The following is a 24,861-nucleotide window of genomic DNA, read 5'->3' on the forward strand; positions in this document are numbered from 1 at the left end:
TGAATCCAAAGTGTAAGCTCCCACTAAAGATTCTTCGCTACACTACTCGACAAGTTCCTAAAGATGAGTGCTCAAGCGTGACTACAAAAAAAAATAAGAAAAAGTTGCTAAAGATGCAAACAGAAAGAGCATAAAGGGAAGATAGATATACCAATGTTATAAGGCCACTGGGAATTACTGAGGCACTTGGAACTCCTTCAAAAAATCATCACCGAGCGTCTTCGCCTTTTTTGGAGGTTTTTTCCAATGATGATCGATGTTGTTGCTATAACTTTCTTCCTCGTAGGCAGAAACATCTTTCTGAGGGACGGGACCTGCCTCTTCGATTAAACGAATTTACTTACCACCCTAGTCACCCTTTTTATTCTTAGGTAATTTAGGATGAGAGGGGGCAAGGATAATGCAACACACTAAGCGGTGTATGTTATCTTGAAAATAACTCTCATATTTTGTCAACCACCATTTCTTGTATCGTGGAGTAACATGGTTGCATAGATCCAACGTATGGACTGGTATGAACACTTGAGACAATGATCGACGTCTAGTGCAAACCCTAAAATGATATATCACATTGTAGAATGTAGGGCAGGTGGAATTTCCCCTATATCATTAGGGATGTCTTGGTAAAATCCAAACTGCCGACCAAACCGATAAAAACTATATGATTCTATAATCAAAACATTCCCGCGTCGAGATGATAGGTAGCATGATCGCATACTGAAGATTTGGCAGGATTAGTGAAAGGATAGATCTCTATCATCAATCAGATGCTCATTTTTGCTCTGGTTCTGAGAATTCACATGCCATCGAATATTTGCACTTTTATGAATCAGTTCTCGTGCTTTATATTCTCTAAAATAAATTGAACCACCTTCTCCAGAAAAGTTGGCTATCTTCGAACTCTGGACATCCACTAGAATAGGGTAATGAGTGTTAAAATAATGAGCTAGCCAACCATGGACACATGAGGAAGTAAAAGTCCATGCGTCCAATCAGAGTTAAAGCTTCAGATATCAACCTTAAGCTATGGTAAACATTGGCTAGGGTTGTAACGGCGAGGCTATACGCCTTTCCGTTGGCCATCAAACTAGCAACCTTAAAGATTTAGGACGAAGGTAAGCTCGTTTTTACAGGAATACGAAAAGACACAACCAACAAGATAAAAATGCAGCCAAGTACATTTTATCCTTCAAATCGTCTTCTATCCCGAGTTCCTTGAATAACATGTTTTCTGTTCTCGACCAATCCCAAGGCTTGATGTCTGCGCCATCTGGATTTTGAGTAGATCGGGAGCGAGAGACTTTCTTTTGCTTCTGAGTAGTAGGCTTGTCATATCTTCGAGCCTTGAGGAACCAAAACAAAATCCACAAGCTAATGGTTAAGAATTACAAGATGTTTCTTCCCATACGAGACATGCTCTGTGAAGTGAAGTATTGCTCTACAAAAAAGGAAGAGGGTGTCACCAAAGAGAAATAAGTTTCAGTGGTACAATTTAAAAGAACCAGGAGCGAAAGATGGTGAGTTCTATGGGGCTTGGACATATGTTGAAACCGCATGGACAGAGAGAATTGAAGGAGACTTCTAATGTCACTATCCTTAGATGATGCAAACACATTTGATGATCCGACCTTCACTAAGGGCAAGAGGATTCGATCCTCTCTAAGGGTAAGACGATTCGGCAAGGTCAAATGATCCAATCTCCACTAAGGGCAAGATGATTCGACCCCTTCCGGAGGCAAAGGATCCAGATCTCTCTAAGGTCAAGATGATCTAGCCCAGGTGAACCAGTCGTCCCTGAGATCAACAAAAGTGGTGGTCGCATGTTGGGACACTGATTCGATAAGGTCAGATGATCCGACTCTCTCTCCAGGTAGATGATTCAGACCTCTCCAAGGCCAAGATGATCTAGCCTAAGTGAACCAGTCTTTCCTGAAATCGATAAAGGCGGCGAGCACATGTTGGGACATTGACTTGATAGGGTCAGATGGTCAAACTCTCTCTAGAGGCAGATGATCTGGAACTCTCCAAGGTCAAGATAAGCTAGCCTAGTTGAACCAATCTTCCCTGAAATCGACGAAGGTGGCAGGTGCATATTGGGACACTGATTTGACAGGGTGAAATTCTCCAACCCCCACTAGGGGCAAGATGATCCAGGACACTGATTCGACAGGGTGAAATTCTCCAACCCCCACTAGGGGTAAGATGATCTGGCCTTCTCCAAAGGAGAGGATCTTGTCCTTTTTTGTAGAGATATGTGGAAGTTGGAAAAGAAAAAAAAAATACCCCATCAAATTCAAGTCACGATAGCTTTAAATCGTGTCAAAAAAATGTGGAGACAAGTGAGTAAAAAAAAATCAACTTTGAAAAAAAAATAGTTTTTAAGAATTTGGTCTGAAAAAAAAAAACCCACATTTTGCAGATATATACGGAAGTCGGCATAAAAAGAAGAATACCCCAACAGTCATGATAGCTTAAACAGTGTAAAAAAGGAAATCAAATTTGAAATAAAAATAATGGTTTTTAAGAAATTGGTTCTGAATAATAAAAGAAGAAATTTTGGAATCAGATTAATTTAAAAAACAAAAGGAAAAAAAGGGGTTGAAATTAATTTATTTTTTAAAAAAAGAAAAAAAAGGATAAAAAGAGGGAAAAAAAGAATAAAGAAAGCGTTGAAAAAAAAGAAACCCTAGTTTGAACGCGCCCCCCTTTTTCTCACTCTCTACTCTTTCACAGTTTCACTCTCTCAGCTGTCGCCACCACGCCACACTACTCCCGTGGTCCTCTAGTCGTCGACCGTCCGAGGTGTTTCGCCCAACGTCGTCGTCGCCCCCGTGGTCGTCCAGCCGCCCGACTCCTTCGCCGCCGACAGTCGTGGGGTGTTGCGCATACCGTCGCCGCCACGCCGCAACCATCGTGGAAGCTCGATTCGCGCCTCCTTTCACCGCCGCCACAGCCGTTTGTGGTCTCGGGTTCCAGCTTCTTTCGTTTGTGGCTTATTCCTCGTGTGAAACAAGTTCAACATCTTTCATGCCCTTATTTAATCTCTTTACGCGCCTAAGGTCAAGAGCATCATGGACGTAAACCTCTGATTTCCACTTTTGTTTTTTAAACTTCGAGTTCAATGAATTTGTAGTATTCAAGAATTTTTTTGTAAGAATTGGACTGTAAATTGACATTCTGTTGTTATCAAGAAGCTGAAGCTGGGGATGCCGACTACCACGTGTCCAGGCGACGACGAAAAGAAAAGAACAAAATGCAGCAGCACAACGAGGAATAAGCCACAAACTTAAATTGAGAAAGATCTCAATCCAAATGTCAACTGGATTTGAAATTTTATCATATCTCAAAATCTTTTCATATTTAGATTTTGGATTTAAAATTTGAGATATCTTGGTTTTATTTAAATTAGATTTCTTGATTTAAATCTTTTCCTTCAAACTAGATTTGGGACCTTTACGTTATAACATTGTTGGGCGAGTCGTCATAATTTTCTCACCTTATTTGCAAAGATATGGTGAGATTTTATCATATTCAAATTGGTTTTCACTTAAAAATTTAGTCAAAAATCTCCAAATTATCTCAAATTAAAATTTGAAAGGTAAAATTTGGTCATATTTCTAATTGTATGTCACAATCAAATCATTTAATTTAGACTTTTATCTCCAAGTCAAGATAAATTAGAAATAAAGTCTTCGGTTTATCTCCAATTTAGATTGGGGACATAATTTAATTTTTTCTTAAAACAAAATTGAGGAAAATTTAAATTCCATTTCTAAATTTGATACATTAAATGGAGCCCAAAATCAAGAATAAGTTACTTGTATTTTAATTTCAACCTTATTTCAAATTAAAATTCAGTCATATTCTAAATTTTATCTTAAATTCAAATTATCCACCTAAATTTTTATGTTCAAATCAAATAAATTGGAGATAAAATCTAAATTCGTCATAAATTAAAATTTGGTCATATTTCAAATTTTATCTCAAATTCAAATCAAGTTCAACCTTTATCCTCAATTCAAATAAAATTAAGGGTAAAATCTCAAATTAAAAGTTGGTCATATTCTAAAGTTTATCTCAAATTCTAGTTCAAACTTATGTATTAAATTCATAATTTACTGACATATCAAATGGATCAAAATTCAAGAACAAATAAACTTGTATTTTGATTCCAACTTTATCTTTTTCAAGATTCAACCCCCATAAATATGCATAAATCTCGAAAATGGACATTTGTTAAAAGGAAAAATTTTGGACTAATCACAAATTGTCATGTCATTTAGTAAATTAATAACGAAATTTCAAATAATTGAATTTGGAATCAATTAGAAGTTAACATGTGTACCAACATTAAAATTTAAGACATAAATTGGCAAATGCCTCGTGTGTTTTCATCACAAATGAGTAAAATTAGTCCCAATTTGATATTATGATTTGGGTAAGTTCAGATTTGGCCAAAAAGCCTAAGTAGGTCAAGTCTAACTAATTGGGCCTAAAGGACAGGCTCATAGACCAACCAAGCCCAAGCCCAAATCCACAAAGCCCACTAAATAACTCTATAAATTGAAGAACTCTTTCATTTTTGGTTGGCAATTCTATATTCCAGAACCTAGAGTAAATTCGACTCCACATCCCTACATAAGTCTCCTAAAAATTCAAAGTTTCTTCTAAGACTGACTTCAAGAACATCACGCGCTCTACTTCTAGTCAAGCATACGCATTTAACTGAGAGAGAATCAAAAGATCAAATACTAGAGATCAAACTACATCGCATCAAATCAACATCAACATCAACATTAACCAAGTTCAACTCCACGAAATATGTTTCTCAGGAAACCTCGTGCGAACACTAGCTTACACCAATTTTCTCAGCAATCAAAATTTTAAGTTAAAACATCAAATCTCATTAAATTTCAAAACCAAAATCTCCCCCCAAAACATGCAAAAACAATAAATAGTCAAATAAAAAATGTAATTGGTTATAACACACAATTAATCGGGTATTGAAGAAGGGATAGGAGAAAAAATATGAAAAATAAAGAAGTAAGATGGTATTAACAGTTTGTGTTCATGTTAGTAAGGATATTTTTAGACTTTCTTTTTAAAGTTTAATGGTATTTTTTAAAACTTTTAAAAGTTCAAGGGTATTTTTTACCAAAAAAAAAACACTAATTATTTCTATCCAAAATTAATGATAAGAGTATTTTTTTTAACTCATTTTGAAAGTTTGAGTAATTATAAAACTTTTGAAAGTTTAATGGTATTTTTTATACAAAAAAGAAAAAAGCTTAAAAGTATTTTGTATAATTTAGTCAAACCTTAAATCCCAACCGCGATCCATTTGAGAAAGACAAAGATGGAGATTAGAAGCATACCAATATAAGAAGAACAGAGTAGAAAATCAATTTGTATACCAATAACGAGTAGTTTGGTAGGGGGTTTTCTGCTTGAGAATCTACACATGCATACAAAACTTAGGTTTGTTTCACAATTTTCAACAGTTTGTCGGAAAATAAGCTATTTTCAGGAATCTTCATTTCCCATCTCCAAGATTTAAAATGTCGATACTGATGGAAATATCTAGGGGTGTGCAGCGAGCGATCAGAGTCAGTTTTTTTTTATCAAATCGTCATCAAACCGACTATGGTCAGTTTAGTAAATTTTCAAACCAACCTCCAGAGGATTGCAAATTGGCCTCAATTAGTCAATTTTATTCTTAAAGAAAACTAAAATTTGTACACTGACCAAGCCCCTTCTCTTCTCCGACCGACTGCCTTTAATTCGGTCAATTTTGGTAGGTCGGCTTGTTTTTCAGTTTATCATGCCCACCCTTAGCGGGGTCTTAATTTTATGGAAATTTAGATAAAAATATCGATTTTGATGGATATTCCTTAAAAGATTATAAAAACAAAAAATTCAACAAATAAATTTAAATTACTAAATAAACGTGTTATGATTTCCAAACAAGTTAATACGTCTATTATTTAATTATATTTATATTAGTGTCATTTTGATTATTATTTTTTGTTTTTGTATGTTGTTTTTACGATATAACGAAAATATCAATTTACCCTCATGTCAATCCATGAAAATGTAGAAATATTAAGGAAATGTCGACATTTAAAACTTAAATACTATATCTATATTTAAATCAATGGCATAAGTGATATATTTTTTTAGTTAGTTAACTGACATAACAAAAATAAGGTATATCAGTTGAATTGATAGTTAAATATAAAGTATATAAGATATATTCATTAATATATAAATGGGATAAAATTAAAATACTAAAAAGAATGAAAATCAAATTAAAACTTTTTTTTTTCGTTATATTTGTAATTTTAGAAAATTATGGTTAGATTTACAAATATCCATATTTTTTTCCTACCCATTACGATTTTTGAAGAAACAAAACAAAATTTTTTTTAGGTGTAAAATTACCCACTCATTAAATAAAATAAATAAAATATTTTTTTTACCAACTAAAATTGAAGGAAAAATTGTAAAACTGAAAAATGGTCTTAAATCACTTTTTCTTTTGCCAAAATTATTACTTTTTAAAATAATGATATTTGAAATGAAATAAAATAGATTCTAGACGAATTAGTTGGTAAGTAATTTTTGTTGAATGTGATTGACCGTGAATGAGTCCAAAAACATGGCTATATAGTTTTTTTTTTTTTTTTTTTTTTTTTTTATATATATATATATATATATATAATTATGATTCAGCTAGGTGTAAAACCATTTTTTTAATCTAAAGCATTGTGCCTACGTGTAAAGATTTGTTTAATAATATCTAGTTTAAGCATTTGTAATAATAAAACAAATACATTAAATGAGATATTTTTAAATTTTATCTCTATGTTTATTGTACACATTTTTTTCCCAACATATCAATCATGCATATAAAAATCTAACAAATAGACTAAATTAATAAAATAGATATTTGTCCTAGTTATTTAGTTAAATAATCTATCAAATAGACAATATTGTTTTTAGTAATTGGGTAATTCTAGAATTACTTTTAAATTTATGAAAATCACTTTTTAAGAGCACGGATCCAAACATAAATATGATAGGAAGAATATTAGTTTCACAAAATCAATTATACCTATCTAAATCTATTTTTCTAAAATCAATACTTCAACTATCACTCTCAAGTATGTGATTAGGCCATATTTACCAATCCCTAATGAAGGTGTAATATAATGAGATTCTATTGATGGATCAATCGTAACGGGCCTAAATCGTAAACGTAATTATATTGTTTATGATCGTGTTTATTTAGAATTACAAATCCATCACATTTATTATTATTGCTATTGTTTGACCCCAACGATAACAATAAATGTGACAAATTCATATTCTCATATTGTTATAGTAATAGTATTTGTAATAGTAATGAGAAATGTAGTGGGTCCTACATAATTTTCAAACAAAATCACATTGTGCACCCTTTGTTTCTTAATCAAATTGCGCATTTTGATTATAGATTTGGAGACGCCCCCCACAACAATTCATTACGACTACAGAACATAGATTAAATAAACAATAAACGTAATCAATTGGGCCCATTTTTCATATTACTATTGATTGATTACATTTTACCTAGGCCCACAAATACAAGGCAAAGGAAACAACATAAGATCAGAACCCATTAGCTAGGAAAAAAAACAACACAAGCCTGGAATCTTTGAATTACAAATACTCTAATGATGCAGAACAAGATCCTTCAAAGGAGACTCAAGAAACAAAGAACCTCACCACACAAGAAAAACCAATCTTCCAAAAAGCCTTTATTGAAATAACTCTACCATTCTCCACATAGTCATAGCATTTCGATCAAAGCTTTTTACTCAATTCTCATGCCATATGAAGCTATATATTTATATTACCTTTTTTAGATTGTTATCTACATAAAATGTATATCATATATGTAAAAAACAAGCTTATTTCATGCAACACTTGTAGCAACAGGTCTGGTGTCCTGAAGAGATATTACAGTTTCAAAGGCACCAACCAAAGCCTTCACCTTACTCTTCCTGGTCTGGGCAAGCTTGCTTGCTGTCTCTTCAATGACATTATTAAACAGATTTTGGATTGCTTTCTTTCCTCTTGAATCCTGATGTCTAAGGACAACTCTCTCAGATTTAATTCTACTAGAAACCAATTTACCATCAATAGTTTCCTTCCTCCTAAAGCTTCTCTTTTTCTTTAATTCCTGATCTTGTTGTCTCAAAGAACTATTATCAGCTTCCTTCACTTCATTACCATTTTGGTTGGCCTCTTTACCCTTGATGTTTCTCTTTCTTGGATCACCTTTAGGACTCTGAGTCTCACCTAGTAAATGTACACGCCGAAATTTAAGCCTCCTTGGTGTATTGGTTTCGGCTTGAAGTTCAACCACCCTTCCCTTCCTAAACTTCAACTTTCTAGATTGGCTATCTCCATTTTCTGAATCAGTTAGAGTCATCCTTTTGGTCTTAAGCCTGTGTTTCACCTCTGAATTCTCTCTTTTTTTCACTTCATTTCCTGAAGTAGAGCCACGATGCTCAACATGGACGGGTTCAAATGGGGGCCTAGATGACAATGGTGATGAAGGAGCCAATCGTGTCTCAGACCTTTGAACCATTCCAAATCTCTTAGGTCTTATACCTTTGAATACCTTGGATACTGGTGGAGATGCAGATGAAATTTTAGAACTAGTTACATTTCTAGCACACCTCACGACATTCTTTTTAACTGATAATGGTGGCATTTTGAGGTTCTCATCTACCTCTTTTTCATGCTTCAAGCTGTTGTCTGTTGCAGATGAAGATTGTGGTCGAGACGACTCAGTGGCATGGACACTATTTTGAGCCATTTCTTCTGTTTCATTCTTGGTAGATGGTTCAATCATATATAAAGTCTTCTCCTCTACATCCTCATTGTTAGATGGATCAGGTTTACATTTTATAGAATGACTTTGGCTCTTCAAGCCACTCCTCCCAATGATTTTTTTATCTGGAATTGCAACTCGCTTGACACGATTTCTTGGAGTCCAAGAAACTACTTCTGGCACCAAGGCTTTGATATCCTCCTCTGCGGAGATATTCATCTCTTGGCTTCTACTTGTGCTATTTGTACAACTGCTTGAACTTCCATCTCCATCTTTTTTATTGCCTCTTCGAATTTCTTTGTTTCTTTTGGTTCGTGAACTGCCTTGTCCTGCAAAAGAAGAAGCCTTTGATAGAGACAAATTAAGTTTCGTCCGACTATAATGCACCGCCGCAGCCTGCACTTCCTTGATGGAAGGTAAAAGCCTTTTTGGAGAGGGAGTAACAATCTCAGGGGGGGAAATTATATCTTCTTTCAAGTGACCAGTAACATTGATGGGATTATGTTCTGGGGAGGACTTTGGACTGGTTGCATCTTTGTTTTGTTTTGCCGATGAAACTATAATCCTCCTCAAACCACGGCCATCACCTCCAGCTGATTTAACTTTTCTCAAGACTGTACTTGCAGGCTTCCCTTCAAGACCATGTTTTGTACCATATTTGCAAAAATCATGGCAGGAGCCTGTGTGTGGAAAGAGATAGCGAGAGAGTATCTTTGGCATAATCTTTGGGGTACTACTATTAATGTCCACTATAACTTCTACACTGCGACTTTCGGGCTCATTTAACTCTATAGTGGTTATGGCTGGAATATCAATGATATCAATGTTTTCCTCAATGATATCTTCAGGCTCACTTGTCTCTGCAACTGCAATGACAGGGATATCAAAGCTTTCCTCTTGGCTAGCTTCATCCTCACTAACCTCCTCCATAGCACTCTCCTCTTGGCTAGCTTCATCGTCACTAACTTCCTCCATAGCACTCTCCTCTTGGCTAGCTTCATCCTTACTAACCTCCTCCATAGCAAGTGGTGTATCACTATTTTCCTCCCCCATTAAACGAAAAGATTATTGAACAGAACCCTGCAACAGATGAGAATTACTCAGACAGAAAATATGATCATTGCTGGATAAAAGATTGAAGGATGTTTGAGCATTTCGATTTGTATTTCTGAACTACAACAGAGAGAGTGAAAAACAACCCAAACAAACAATCAAAATCATGATAAGAAGCATGAATACGAATACAATTATACAACACACAAATATGACACTAACACGTCGACATGCAGTTTTTTTTAAAAAAATTCTAGGACACATACACGACAAGGACACGTTCATTAAAACATACGTTTTTTAAAATATACATCATTTCTAACAAGAAGAAAATTCAAAGTCAACGAGTTTATGCATTTATATACTTAAAAAATTAATTTGATGTATTTCACTTTTAAATTTTATTATTTTTATCATAGTATTTTTCAGTATACATAACAAGTGTTTCATGCATGTCTAACAAATGTTGGTCCTATTTTGAGTTTGTACAAATAGCATTTAATACATCTATTGCATCAACAATTATGAAAGTTTCTAACTGTTTGATACATGTTGGAAATGAACACGCTAACCAAACTAAAGTGTTTGTGCTTCTTGGATCATGATCGTGTCATGCTTTGGGTGTTCTATGATTTTGTTCTTAACAACAAGAGAAAGCAACCAAACGAGGCAAACAAATAATCACAACCTTGAACAGATCGTGCCTAAATTGTCATATGATTTCATTGTTCATAGCAAGAAGCAAAAAAAGAAAAGTGATGCACACAAACAATCACATGCATGATCATATAATTCCTAGTGTTATATGAATTGGTCTTTAGTTAACTACAAGGGAGAGCAAAAAAATGACAGAAACGAACAAGCACAATCGATCGCAACCATGATCATATCGTGGTATATATTACATTCTTAACTACAAGAGATAGCCAAAGAAAACAATTCAACCATGATCACAACATTATTATTATATTCTTGAGAATATAAAACTTGCTTCTCAACCCACAAAAGGGAGCTCTTTGCTCAACGATTTCTCCATCTACAAAGACATAGCTAGAATATCCAATGAAATCAATGGCATTTTGCCAATACCTCTTACTCCAGAAAGGCACATTTAGGGAAGAAAAAAATGAATACTATAACCTGAAGGGGGGAAAAAAACTCATCAAACCACTGATTTCTCCTCAATATACCAAACAAAACAGAACAGAACAGAGAAGTACCCATTTGTAACTCGATATTATGTCCATTCTTATGATCAAACCATAGAAAACCCAATAAACTTGTTTAGAAAACTTTCAATTTTCGGTCACTATCCTGCATTTAAAAAACTAATCGAAGTCACTCGCAAAAAGGAGACGAACCCAATTCAGATAATGCAAAAACAAAGGAATACAATCAGAAAAAAAGAGAAGTTACCTAAATGAAGAAAAAAAAAGCAAAGAAAAGGAGAAGACCCAAAAAAGGGTCCTTCTAATTTTCTTGCTGCAGAGAGACGAGGCAAAAGATTTGGGGTTGTGATGGAGAGAGCTGAAAACTTATAAGTAGCCGCGTTTGTTGCAGCAAAACAATCTCCCTCTTCCAATTTAGAGCATATGTTATAACCAATCGGGCATCTCCCCATTGAAATTAAACCACCATTTTCTTTTCAACTTATTTTTTGGTTTTATAAACTCCTCCAATCATTTTCGCAAACAGTTCGTTCGTAAAATTGGTTTAATGGGGTTTGCTAATGCCTGTGATTATTACTTTTGGTGGAGAAATGGAGTTACATGAATCAAGATGATGGGTTTAATTGATTAACGGAGAGATTATTATAATTGTAATCATGAGACAAAACAAGGCATATATTTTATACTTACCATTTAAAAAAGTTAGGAAATTCTTACCAATAGAAAAATGCAAAAAAATATTTATACTTTATAGTAAAAAGTTTAAAGTTTTAAAGGGAAAATTTCTAATACTACCGTAATATCTATTCCTTCACAAATTAAATAAATGAATAAAATATTATTAATATATATGACAAAGGGCTATTAATAATGTCTTTTTAATTCAACATGTATAAGTATTCTAAAATGACATCCAATATTTAAACTTTTAGTTGAGATTACAATCTCTTAATCAAATTCAACTACACCTATGTGTGGAAAAAAGTTTCAATTTTAAAAATGAAACTATTGAGAGCTGTATCTTCTTATTAAAAGAAAGGATTCTTTTGATGAGATAATTAGAAGAAAATAAAAGAAAGTGAAGTTTAATCTATTTTGGTATAAAAAAGGTTTGTGAAGGCGAGTCATCCTCTTCAAGCACCTAAAATAGCTAGCAAGTTTCTTTATTCTTGATTAATATAGATACTTTATAAGTGGAGAAGTAGACGAAAATGGCATAGAATTTTTAAAAAATTTTAAAACATCATATCTTCGACTTAAAAATCGTAGATTCAAATATGTCCAAATCCTAAATGTCGTTGAACTGAAACAAAGAATATATATATATGTATATATATATATATATATACACACACACAAATATATGTATGGAAAACTCTAAGATGGAGTCTTCAACTTAGGCTTTGAGTGAGCCCAACAATGATCCTAAGTCATATCCCTTACTATGCCCTAAATTGATACAACAAAAATCATCGAAACTCTTACTTGAGATTTCAAACAATTTAGGTTTGGCGAGAGAAATAACAAAATAGGAAATTTCATCTTAAAAATTGCAAAAAAAAAAAAAAGTAATCTTTAGGATTATTAATTACAAATCATCAATGGACAAAAATAACCTTTATCAAATCTTAATTACTAGATAATTCAAATTATAAAGATAAAATTAAAATCCAAACCACTTAAATTTCATTGGCTATTAAAAAATAGAAAATAAAAACATACATAATACTTAAAAATCATTTCAATCAACTATTAAAAATTTTTAAACGATATTGTTCACAATCTTGTATTCACAAATACCTGAATTTTTTTAAAGAAAATACAAAGTATTAGTAGACAATGGATAGAAAATAGAAATCTAACAATTTTATTATTATTATTATCATTATTATTATCATGAAATGTTGGTGAAAATTGGATTTTAAAAAGAAAATATGGTTTTTGAGAATCTCACATTGGGACTTGAAGTCTCCTTCACATATTCACATTTTGGACCTTGAGTTTGAGACCCAAGGGATACTCATATTTTAGAGGGAGTGAGGAGATAGACCAATATGGATATGGTGGGAATCCCACGCACTCACCTTGCGTGTGTGATTAATTTCTTAAAAAAATTATTATTATTAATTTTTTTTATTTTATTATTATTTTTCAACGCTCCACGTGTTGCAATGAGTGTCAAGTCTTCAGCACGCATGTTCAGTGCACACGTTCAGTGGCTCCACATATTTTGCGGCTCTACATGTTCTGTGGCTGAGCGCTGTTTGCTACTGATACTATTGGCTTTCTACACTTATAAAAGGCTCAAGCCTTCAGCCTCTCAAACCAATTCTTCATTCAGAATACTTTCTGATCTCCTCTCTCAACCCTTTTTTCCAATTTATATTCTCCCAATCATTTTTTTTAGCAATTAGTCTGAACGGTGTGAATTTTCCGGTTGGTGACAGTGCATCTCCGATCAAAACCTTTTTGGAGTTGTTTTATCTTGAGGACGACGTGACAATAATGTTGACCTTCTTGCATATCTGAGCAGAGCCACGAAACGCCGTAAAGAGAGTGAGATCCGTGACTCATCCGTAACGATTTTTTTTTTGTTTTGCAGGTTTCACATATCTGACGACCACGATTTCTAACAGTTTTTTGCTGTCAAGTTTCACCGTCGGAGGGTAGTCGATTCCAATATTTTTAAGACGATTCGTTCTGCCAATTTTATAATGGCCCTCACAAGCAACAACGACATTATGACACCCAACCTCAACCGTCCATATGAGCGAACTTCAAACGGTAGAAGCAGAAGTTGTTGTTCATTTTTACTGTCAAGAAAGTTTTCGATGCTTGTGCCATGGATAAGCAACTGTCCCGGTAGAAGATCTATCTGAACAACAAATAAAAAAATCTGCTGATTAGGAAGAGAAAGATTTCTTATATGAAAATTTTATATTGAATGGTTTAATTGATGATCTTTATGACCACTATAGCACGATGAAGACAGCAAAGGAAGTTTGGGACGAACTGCAAAAGAAATACGACACCAAGGAGGTCAGGTCAAAAAAATATGTTGTCAGTCATTACCTCAAGTTTCAGATGATGGATGACAAATCTTTGGAGACCCAGTCACATGAATTGCAGAAGATAGCCCATGAAATAATAATTGAAGGTATGTCTCTAAAAAACAATTCTAAGTTGTTGTTATTATTGACAAACTGCCCCTTTTGTGGAAAGATTTCAAGAACACCTTGAGACATAAAACCATGGAATTTTCCTTAGAGAGTCTTATCACTCGGCTAAGGATTGAGGAGGAAGCCCAGAAGCAGGATCAGAAAAAGAAGGTAAACATCGTACCTAGGAGATTCGCCTCTGTCGTGATAAAGTTTGACCAAAAGTCCAAGGGGACAAAAAGGAAAGGTCAGAATCGTGGTTCCAGTAACCAGAACCAACAGAAAAAACAAAATCCCCCCTCGGGAGAAACGGTACAATTCCTTTGCTTTAACCATAATAAACTTGGACACATGGCTAGAAACTGTAGGAACATGCATTGTCCTGCTGGTCAGGCGAACCTGACAGAGGAACTGTTAGTTTTCATGATCACAGAAGTAAATGTGATTGATAATTCTGAGGGGTGGTGGATAGACACTGGTGCCACACGCCATGTCTGTCACGACCTAAGTCTTTTTAAAACTTTTATTGAAACTAAGGATAAGAATATTCTGTTGGAGAATCACCACTCTACGACAGTTGCTGGAACCGGCAAGGTAGAGCTGAAGTTTACCTCTAAGAAGACCCTCACATTGAAGGATGTTCTGCACACTTCATAGATAAGAAAGAATTTGGTCTCGGGCTATCTTCTCAACAAGGCCGGATTTACTCAAACCATTTGGGGCAAATTTATATACCCTTACCAAAATTAATGTATTCGTAGGAAAGGGGTATGCAACTTATGGAATGTTCAGATTAAATTTAGACATTAATAAAATGAAATCTTTTGTGTATATGATGTGTTCTATGAATGTTTAGCATGCTTGACTCTGTCATGTTAATAAGAAATTAATTAGTAACATGATTAGGCTGGAAATGCTTCCTAAGTTATTCGTGAATGAATTTGATAAATGCGAGTATTATAGTCAGGCTAAAATTACTAAAACTCTGCATAAATTTGTAAGTAGGATTTCTAAACTTTTAGATTTAATTCATTCTAATTTATGTGAATCTGATGGCATCTTGACTAGGAACAGTATAAGATATTTTATTACTTTTATTGATGATTATTCTGATTTTACTTTTCTATATTTGTTGAAAAACAAAAATGATACTTTTGATGCCATCAAATTGTTTGTAGCTAAGATAGAAAATCAGTTTAATAGAAAGATTAAAAGACTTCGCAGTGATAGGAGAACTGAGTATGACTCAGACATCTTTAATGAGTTCTTTAACTCTCATGGAATAATACACAAAAATACTATACCTTACTCTCCTGTAATTAATAGAAAAGTAGAAAGGAAAAACAGAACTTTAGCTGAGCTAATAGTTGCTATTTTACTTAGTTCAGGAGTCGCATCTTATTGGTGGGGTAAAATCATCCTTAACGTGTGTTATGTCCTTAATAAAATACCAAAGTCTAAAAATAAAACTTCACCTTATGAAGTCCTTAAGAATAAAAAAACAAAACCTGTCATATTTTAGAACATTGGGTTGTCTAGCCTTTGTAAGGATTCCAGACCCTAAAAGAAGAAAGCTAACTAGTAGAGCCTATGAATGCGTCTTTATAGGTTATGCCATAAATAGTAAAGCCTATAGTTTCTATGATTTAGTAAACCAAGTGATCATTGAGTCAAATGATGCCGACTTCTTTGCTGATAAATTTCCTTTTAAATCGAGAAATAGTGGAGGCTCAGGATCCAATAGTCTAACCCTAGTTAGAAATCCTACCTCTACAAAGGAAGCCAACCCAGAACCTAGAAGAAGTAAAAGAACTAGAACTGCCAAGGATTTTGGGGATAACTTCCAGACCTATAATGTAGAAGAATATCCTAATGACCTAAAAACTGCCTTGTCCTCTATAGATGCCCAGTGATAAATGATGAAATGGACTCTCTTGAGTCAAATAGAACTTGGCACTTAGTAGACCTACCTCCAGATTGCAAAGCAATAGAGTGTAAATGGATCTTAAGGAAGAAACTTAAATCCGACGGAACAATTGACAAGTTTAAAGCCAGGTTAGTGGCAAAGGGATTTACACAAAGAGAAAACATAGACTTCTTTGAAACCTTCTCCCCTGTCACTAGAATTACCTCAATCCGTGTTTTTTTCTCTCTCACTGCCCTTTATAATTTCTTAGTACATCAGATAGATGTAAAGACTTCTTTGAAGAAGAGATTTATGGAACGACCTAGTGGTTTTGTAGTCTATGATCAAGAAAGTAAGTTTTGAAACTAGATAAATCTCTCTATGGTCTGAAACAAGCTCCTACGCAATGGCATGAAAAGTTTGGTAACCTAATCCTTTCTAAAGGTTCCAAGGTCAATGAAAGTGACAAATTCATCTACTATAAGGTTGAAAATAATCTTTTCACCATTCTATATCTGTATGTAGATGATTTGTTAACTTTTTGGTTGAACTTGCATGTCATAAGTGATGTGAAATCTACATTGAGTGCAAACTTCGACATGAAAGACTTAGAAGAAGTAAGTGTAATCTTAGGCATAAAAGTGACTAGGTCTGAAAAGGGATTTCTTTGGATCAATCTCACTATGTAGAAAAGATTCTAAAGAAATATAATTACTTTGAATGTAAACCAACATGTACTCCTTATGACCCTAGTGTTAAATTGTTTAAGAATACTGGTGACAGTGTTAATCAATCTAAGTATGCAAGCATCATAGGTAGTTTTAGATATGTTGTTGACTACACTAGGCCTGATATAGCTTATGTTGTAGTATTACTTTATAGGTTTACAAGCAGACATAGTATGGAATGCTATAGAAAGGGTTATGAAGTACTTGAAGAAAACCCATAACCTAGGATTACTTTATTAGAAGTTTTTCGCTGTCCTGGAAGGATTTAGCAATGCTGACTAGAAATCCCTCTTGGATGATTCAAAGGCTACACGTGGCTATATTTTCAATATAGTAGGCAGACCTATCTCTTGGACGTCCAAAAAATAAACTATTTTATCTCAATCTACGATGGAGTCAGAAATGATAGCACTAGCAACAACTAGTGAAGAAGCAGACTGGCGTAGAAGTCTACTATCAGAGATTCCTCTATGGAAAAGTCGGTACCAATCGTATTAATCCATTACGACTGGTACTACAGCAATTGCAAAAGTTCAAAATCGTTCTTTCAACAGAAAGAGACGACAAATACATCGTAAGCACAGTACCATTAGAGAGTTTCTCACTACTGCTATAGTTAGAATAGATCATATACGGACTGATGAAATTTTGGCAAATCCTTTAACAAAAATACTGATCAGAGAGAAGGTTTTCAAAACTTTGAAAGAATGGAACTCGTGCCTATAGAGAGATGAATCACTATGAAGAAAACCCAACCTGTAGACTGAAGATCCCAAGAAACAGGTTCAACGAGTATTAACTAATTACAAGTGACACAAAATGAATCATGTTGAAACTAACACAAAGTCTCCTTCCTATATTCAGAGTCTGAGCATGATATCCTGAAGCGTAAGAAAGATTAAACTTAGTTCTTAATGAGATACTTACTTGATGTCAAATGGGGTACCTAGCTAAAGGAGTACTCTTGATAGACTCATCTATGTGAATGTGGAAGTGGGGGCCGCTTCCTATGAAGTTTTTAAGCAAACTCTTTAGAGTGTTCACTTAACCGGAATATACATGCTAGGCCTTAAAGCATGGGCTTTTAAAACTACACCCTAATGATACTGTGTGTGAGATATTGTTAGAGATAGAGTTCAAAACCAAGGGTTACTCTAGTATATTCTGAATCATCTACACTACGTAAAGGTTCAAGTTGTAAGACATCTTTGCTTATGCACAATGTTTATATAGACTGAAACTACTCGATGAAAAATGTGTTTCTTATGTATTTAAATTTTCAAGTGAGGGATTGTTGGTGAAAATTGGATTTTAAAATGAAAAAATGGGGGATTCAAGTTGAGAATCAATTTTTGGGTCAGTTTGAAGTGTTCAAATTGATAAGAGGGAGTTCAATTATATATGATATGATTGAACTGGTTAATTATATATGATGTAATTTACATTATGTATGAGATATATTAATTAGAGGAAAATGATATGAATGTGATTTAAATCTAGTGGAGGAGAAAAGGACTATGATTAATGTATTGTGTATGATATGATATTAAACCATAGATTAATAAATACAATATGATTATATTTATTTTTAATTAAATGATTATGAGATAATTGTTGCCCGGCTTTTTCTCCGTAACCGAATGAGATAGTGGGAGGTTGCATTCAATTTTCGTAACTGAAGGATAAAATGAAAATGGTTTCATTTTTCAAATGATTAGACATTCGCTCACCGAATAATGTATATTGCCTATCGCATAGCAAACCGAGAGCATATAAGATAGCTCAAAGTTTCTAAACGATCGTATACACGTGCATGGTTTACTAAACGATCGTATAAGTTTTACTAAATAATCGTCTAGCTTTTTCCTATGCGATCGCACGCTCGAGCGTTTACTAAACGATCGTCTATACGATCTCCTTTCTTTTACACACGATCATGTACCTTTACCTAAACGATCAAGCATCGTCTATACAATAGACACCTGATATCTACCATTTGCTTGGTCGTGTATACGATTTTTTATTCCTCCTTCCCTTTACCAAATCCAACAGAGTCCACACCTCTTGGATTCTCACTCTGAGAATACCAAAGGTTCCAAGTGCTGGTGTCTTCCTCGCTGCCGAGTTCGTGGGTAGACGATTTGGTGGATGACTGGTTTGGACGATCTTAGCGAGAGCGAGATTGGCTTCCTGTTTGAGAGCGAGATTTCAGAAAAGAAGGGTTCTTCAACTAGTATGTATCTTCTCTCTTTGTTGTTTAAAGTTCAAAACATGCCTGTAATTTGTTGTTAAATGTATATCTATCTGTTTGATTGTGAATGCAGTAATTCTGTCACAATGAGTTTGGAACGATCTTGCTTACGCTCGGAGGTACTCTTTGATGAGAGTTCCTTGAAACTCCAGTGACAAACTCCAGGCTCCGGCAACAACCTCCGATGACAACTCCAGCGATGAAATCCGGACCTCGACAACCTCCTCTGGTGACCCAACTCCAACGACCACCTTCGCGCTGCCAATTCTTATGACCAATTGGCTCCGACAACAAACTCCGATAACCAACTCCGACAACTACCTTCGTAGGCTCCGAAAACCACCTCCGACTACAAATTTCAATGAAAATCACCTTCAATGATCACCTTTGAGCGAGCAACTCCGAATACCAACTCGAGGCTTCGTCAACCACCTTCGATGAAAAATTCCAACAACCAACTCTAATACCACCTTCATGCGACCAACTTTGGGCTCCAACAGTCACATCCGACTACAATCTCCAGCAAAAATCATCTTGGATGATAACTTCGACGACCACTTTCGTCCGACCAACTCCGGTATTCGAAAACCACCTCTAATTACGACAACCAACTCCAATACACCTTCATTTGACCAACCTCAGACTCCGACAACCACTTCCGACTACAAACTCTAGCAAAAATCATCTTCGATAATCAACTTCGACAACTACTTCCGATTATCATAAGACTGATGACTGTTAAAAAGTATTTAGACGAAAAATATGTACGTAGTTGAAAAGTATGTAACATATAACAAAAAAACCATAAAATGAAAATTTTTTTTCTGGAATATTTTCTAGCAAGAAATAGAGATTTGTTCTCTAATGATCCTTCAAATTTAGAAGAAATAAAGGTGAAACTGTTGAAGAAATGTAGTGACATTCCATTAGTTGTTACAATGATGGGGGAGATTTAATTACAAATTTTCATGACATGGTAAAAATATAGAACAACAATAGGAAGAAAAAGAAAAAGAAGATGATGATAATGAAATTCATGGAGAAAACTTAGCTAGAATAAAAAATTTTGATTTCACTTTAGTTTCTCATTTTATTTAACTGTATTTTCTACAAGAAATATAATGGGTTAATTGTTGTTCATTGCCCAAAAAAGAAAGAAAGAAACAAAAGTTTTAAAAATTAAAATAAAAAAATTATCATCCATATTTTATGCAAACAAAGATGGGTAGAATTATTGAATAAAAAAGTTTCAAAACAAAAATAGTAATCATAAAAACATATTATTTAGAGTTCAAAAAACTGCATTAGATACCCAGACATATGAACTCAACTCTGCACCCTAAATGCAGACATATGAAGTCAAACCAAATAACTCTGCATCCCACACAGACATATGAACTCCACAGATATATGAACTCCATATACATATAACTACAGACGTCCTATCTCAACTCAGCGCCTCAAACAGCCCCTTTTTGTCAAAATAGAGCAAAACAAGCACAAAATTTTAGGAAAAATATCCGTCATATGAAAGCCTACAACAAGAGAGCATTTTTTTATAGTACAATAAAGGTTTAAAATGTCGGTGTCAATGAAAATATTGATATCTTAAATTTATGAAAATTTCGATGAAAATATCAATAAAATGTCGATTTCGATGGATATTTCTGGAAAAAGTATTCATCTTAAATTTATGAAAATATCGATTTCGATGGATATTTATGGAAAAAGTATAAAAAAAAGTTCAAAAAATAAATTTAAATTAGTAAATAAACATTTTATAATTTTCAAACAAGTTAACAAGTCTATTATTTATATTATATTTATATTAGTGCCATTTTGATGCTTATTTTTTTGTGTTTTGTGGATTTTTTTAACAATATAATGAAAATATCGATTCACTTCTCACGTCGATGTGAAACCCATGACAACGTAGAAATATCGATGAATAACATCGATATGTTGATGAAAATTTAATACTATGAATACAATCTACATCTGAAAACAAAAAAAAAAAAAAAAAAAAAAAATCCATTTTAGACATTTCTAAAATCAAACTTCAAAAACTGTTATCATGACCAATTTTCCTTATAGCATATGCCAAATTTGTTATTGGGAGAGTTAATATATGTGTGTGTCCCTCTCTATATATTGTTGACCTTTTTCTAATACAAGTGTACAAGATTAGTGGAAAATTTTAACCAAAAGTACTATTTTGGTATTTTTATAAATATTATAAACGATTGACTTAATTTTTTTTAAGGCCAATTGCAGCCAAAAGATTATTAAAATAAGACTCATAGTCTCAATTGTGGATTTCTCAGAAATGGAAAAATACATAATCCCAACCCGATGTCATTAATGGATTAAATAATAAAAATCCAAAATACCCCATGATTGAAAACCTTTTCGCGCTTAACTTCTTCGCCTTCACAAAACATTAGGGTTACCGCAACAGGTTCTTTCTTCTTCAACGAAATCTTCTTCAATTTTATCTTCATTCTCTGTTTTCTTCTTCATTCTCCTTCGATTTCTTCCTCCTATGATTTTCTTGCTTATGGTCATTGTTCTTATTTCAAGTTGCAAAGAAGAATGAGGTGCGATTTTTATATTTTTAAATTTCTAACTAAAAAATTCATTTTTCTCATTTCCTGCATACATTTAAATTTGTTCTTAAGATTCTTAATGATTTTTCGATTGCATTAGCTGGAAGTTAAATTAAGTTAAGATATAAGTTTTTTTTCCAAATAGTTCTTTGATTTCCTAGAACCAACTTGGAAGCTTGAAACTACTATAATCAGGGAACCTTATCTTCTTAGTTAGCTAAATGACAGTTGTTCGTTTCCTACATGCATTTAAATTCGTTTTTAAGATTCTCAGTGATTCTTCGATGCCATTAGCTGGAAGTTGTTAGGTGAAAATTTAACTTTAAAAAGAAGAGGGAACCAACCTTTTGGTTGGAGAATCCCACATTGGAAAATTTGGTGTTAGAAGTCTCCGTTATGTACTCAAATCTTGAGTTTTGGGTTTGGGCCCCAAGGAGTACTCATGTTTCGGAGGGAGTGAAGAGATAGACCAATTTGGGTTCGGTGGACGTCCCACACGCGCATCGCCGCCGTCCGTTCAGTCATGCGAGGTACGCATGTGTGTGATTATTAATTTTAATAAAAATATTATCTTTTATTATTTTACTTTTTATTTTTTTTAACGGGGAAAAAAAGGAGGACAAGGTCTGCTCTGTTTGACAAAGTTTGCGCTTCATCCACTCCTCTGTTTCGTCCACGCACGTTCTGAGGCGGAGAGCCTTTTTTGCTCCCTAAGGTTCAACGCTGAAGGCCTATAAAAGGCATGGCCTTCAGCAGTTCAAAAATAAAAATTCATTCTTCACTTCTCATTTCATTTTTCCTCTCCTCTTCCATTTTAGTTTTCTGAGCAGTGGGTTTAGAAAGGGTGTGTGTTCCGGTCGGTAACGGTGCATTTTTGGTCGGGTTTCTTTTGACTGTTTTATCCTGGGACGATGTGGCAATTTTCAGACCTGCTTGCACACTTGGGCAGAGCCGTGAAACGTCTTAAAGACCGGGCTCTGCGATTCAGTCTATAACAAATTTCTATTTTGCAAGTTTTGCTCTTTGCTTGATCGTCGTGCCTTGACGGTTTACTGCTCGTCGTTCTGAGGGTTCTGCCATTTTCAACAGTTGTAAGACGTTTACACCATATCATCAATGGCCCTCAATACCAACAATGAAGTTATGATATCTGAACTCAACCGTCCATTCCGGTTCGAAGGAGTGAACTTCAAGCGGTGGAAGCAAAAGATGTTGTTCTTTCTTACCGTCAAGAAAGTTGCCGAAACTTGTACTAGAGCTAAGTCGATCGTCCCTTTAGAAGAACCAACTAAACAACAGATAAAAGAAGCTGCTGACTGGGAGGAGAAAGACTTTCTTTGTAAGAATTTTATTTTAAATGGTTTAACTGATGATCTGTATGACTACTACAATACAATGAAGACAACGAAGGAGGTCCGATGCCCTGCAAAAGAAGTATGACACCGAGGAGGCCGTGTCGAATAAATTTCCTGTTAGCCGTTATCTTAAGTTCCAGATGACAGATGAAAAATCCGTGGAAGCCCAATCCTATGAACTCCAGAAGATAGCCCACAAGATAATTACTGAAGGTATGCCTCTAGACGAACAATTCCAAGTTTCTGTTATTATTGATAAACTGCCCCCTTTGTGGAAGGACTTTAAGAACATTGTGAGGCATAAGACCAAGGAGTTCTCCTGGGAAATTCTTATAACTCGGCTAAGGATTGAGAAGGAAGCTCGAAAGCAAAACCAGAGGGAGGAGGTGAACGCAGTACCTGGGAAACTCGCTTCTGCCATGGTAAAACCTGACCAAAAATCTAAGGAGATAAAGAGGAAAGGTCAGAACCGTGGCTCCAGCAACCATAACTAACAGAAAAAACGGAAGCCCCTTTAGGAGAAACGGTACCTTTTCTCTGCTTTAATTATAATAAACTTGGGCAAATAACTAAGAATTGTAGGAACAAGCGTCGTCTTGCTGGTCAGGCGAACCTGACAGAAAAACCGTTAGTCGCCAGGATCACAGAAGTAAATGTGATTGGTGGTGGATAGACACTGGCGCTACTGCCATGTCTGTCACGATCTTAGTCTATTTAAAACTTATACTGAAAGTAAGGATAAGAATATTATGTTGGGAGATCACCACTCTATGAAAGTTGCTGGAACTGGCAAGGTGGAACTGAAGTTTACCTCTGGGAAGACCCTCATGTTGAAGGACGTTCTGCACACTCTAGAGATAAGAAAGAATTGGGTTTCGGACTATCTCCTCAACAAAGTCGGGTTTACTCAAACTATAGGAGTAGACTTATATACCCTTATCAAAAATAATGTATTTGTAGGGAAAGGGTATACAATTGAGAGAATGTTCAACTTAAATTTCAACCTTAATAAAATGAAATCTTGTGTGTATATGCTGTGTTCTATGAATATTTGGCATGCTAGACTCTGTCATGTGAATAAGAATTTAATTAGTAACATGATTAGGCTGGAAATGATACCTAGATTATCCATGAATGATTTTGATAAATGCGAGTATTATAGTCAGACTAAAATTACTAAAACTCCGCATAAACCTGTACTTAGGAATTCTGAGCCTCTAGATTTGATTCATTCTGATGTTTTGTGAATTTGATGGCATCTTGACTAGGAACAGTAAAAGATCTTTCATTACTTTCATTGACGACTGCTCTTATTTTACTTTTGTATACTTGTTGAAAAACAAAAGTAATGTTTTTAATGCCTTCAAACTTTTTGTTTCTGAAATAGAGAATCAGATTAATAGAAAAGTTAAAAGACTTCGTAGTGATAGGGGAATCGAGTATGACTCGGATAGTTTTAATGAGTTCTTTAACTCACATGGAATAATACACGAAAAGACCGCACCTTATTCGCCTAAAATGAACGGAAAAGCCGAAAGGAAAAATGGAACTTTAGCTTTGCTAGTAGTTGCTATTTTACTTAGTTCAGAAGCCGCGCTTTATTGGTGGGGTGAAATCATCCTTACCATGTGTTATGTCCTAAATAGAATCCCAAAATCTAAAATCAAAACTTCACCTTACGAAATTCTCAAAATAAGAAACCAAACTTGTCCTACTTTAGAACTTGGGGTTGTCTAGCCTTTGTAAGGATTCCA

General features: G+C 34.5%; 2 protein-coding genes and 1 long non-coding RNA gene across 4 annotated transcripts; 2 read left to right on the top strand and 1 right to left on the bottom strand.

The window, feature by feature from the left end:
• Positions 1 to 2,679: 2,679 nt before the first annotated feature.
• LOC150034553 (uncharacterized) lies at positions 2,680 to 3,438 on the top strand. Its single transcript, XR_016531426.1, has 2 exons — positions 2,680 to 3,077; positions 3,192 to 3,438. It is a non-coding gene; the product is annotated as an uncharacterized LOC150034553 (long non-coding RNA).
• A 4,348-nt stretch (positions 3,439 to 7,786) lies between these two features.
• LOC120082825 (uncharacterized) lies at positions 7,787 to 11,621 on the bottom strand. 2 transcript variants are annotated; one of them, XM_039038156.2, is made up of 3 exons: positions 11,351 to 11,570; positions 11,155 to 11,248; positions 7,787 to 9,961 (listed from the first exon to the last, which is right to left on the bottom strand). In XM_039038156.2, exon 3 carries the CDS (start codon positions 9,932 to 9,934, stop codon positions 7,958 to 7,960), a length of 1,977 nt encoding a protein of 658 aa, XP_038894084.1. In that variant the 5' UTR covers positions 9,935 to 9,961; positions 11,155 to 11,248; positions 11,351 to 11,570; the 3' UTR covers positions 7,787 to 7,957. The 2 variants fall into 2 exon arrangements, with proteins under 2 accessions (XP_038894084.1, XP_038894083.1); XM_039038155.2 differs by lacking the exon at positions 11,155 to 11,248 and having other exon boundaries at positions 11,351 to 11,621.
• Positions 11,622 to 14,085: 2,464 nt separating this feature from the next.
• On the top strand, positions 14,086 to 14,918 carry LOC150034554 (uncharacterized). Its single transcript, XM_090316779.1, has 2 exons — positions 14,086 to 14,260; positions 14,326 to 14,918. Exons 1-2 carry the CDS (start codon positions 14,086 to 14,088, stop codon positions 14,916 to 14,918), a joined length of 768 nt encoding a protein of 255 aa, XP_090172905.1.
• The last annotated feature ends 9,943 nt before the right edge of the window (positions 14,919 to 24,861 follow it).

Source organism: Benincasa hispida, chromosome 8 (genome assembly GCF_027475165.1).
Source record: "Benincasa hispida cultivar pf3 chromosome 8, pf3_genome.v1.1, whole genome shotgun sequence".
Taxonomy (NCBI): Eukaryota; Viridiplantae; Streptophyta; class Magnoliopsida; order Cucurbitales; family Cucurbitaceae; genus Benincasa; species Benincasa hispida.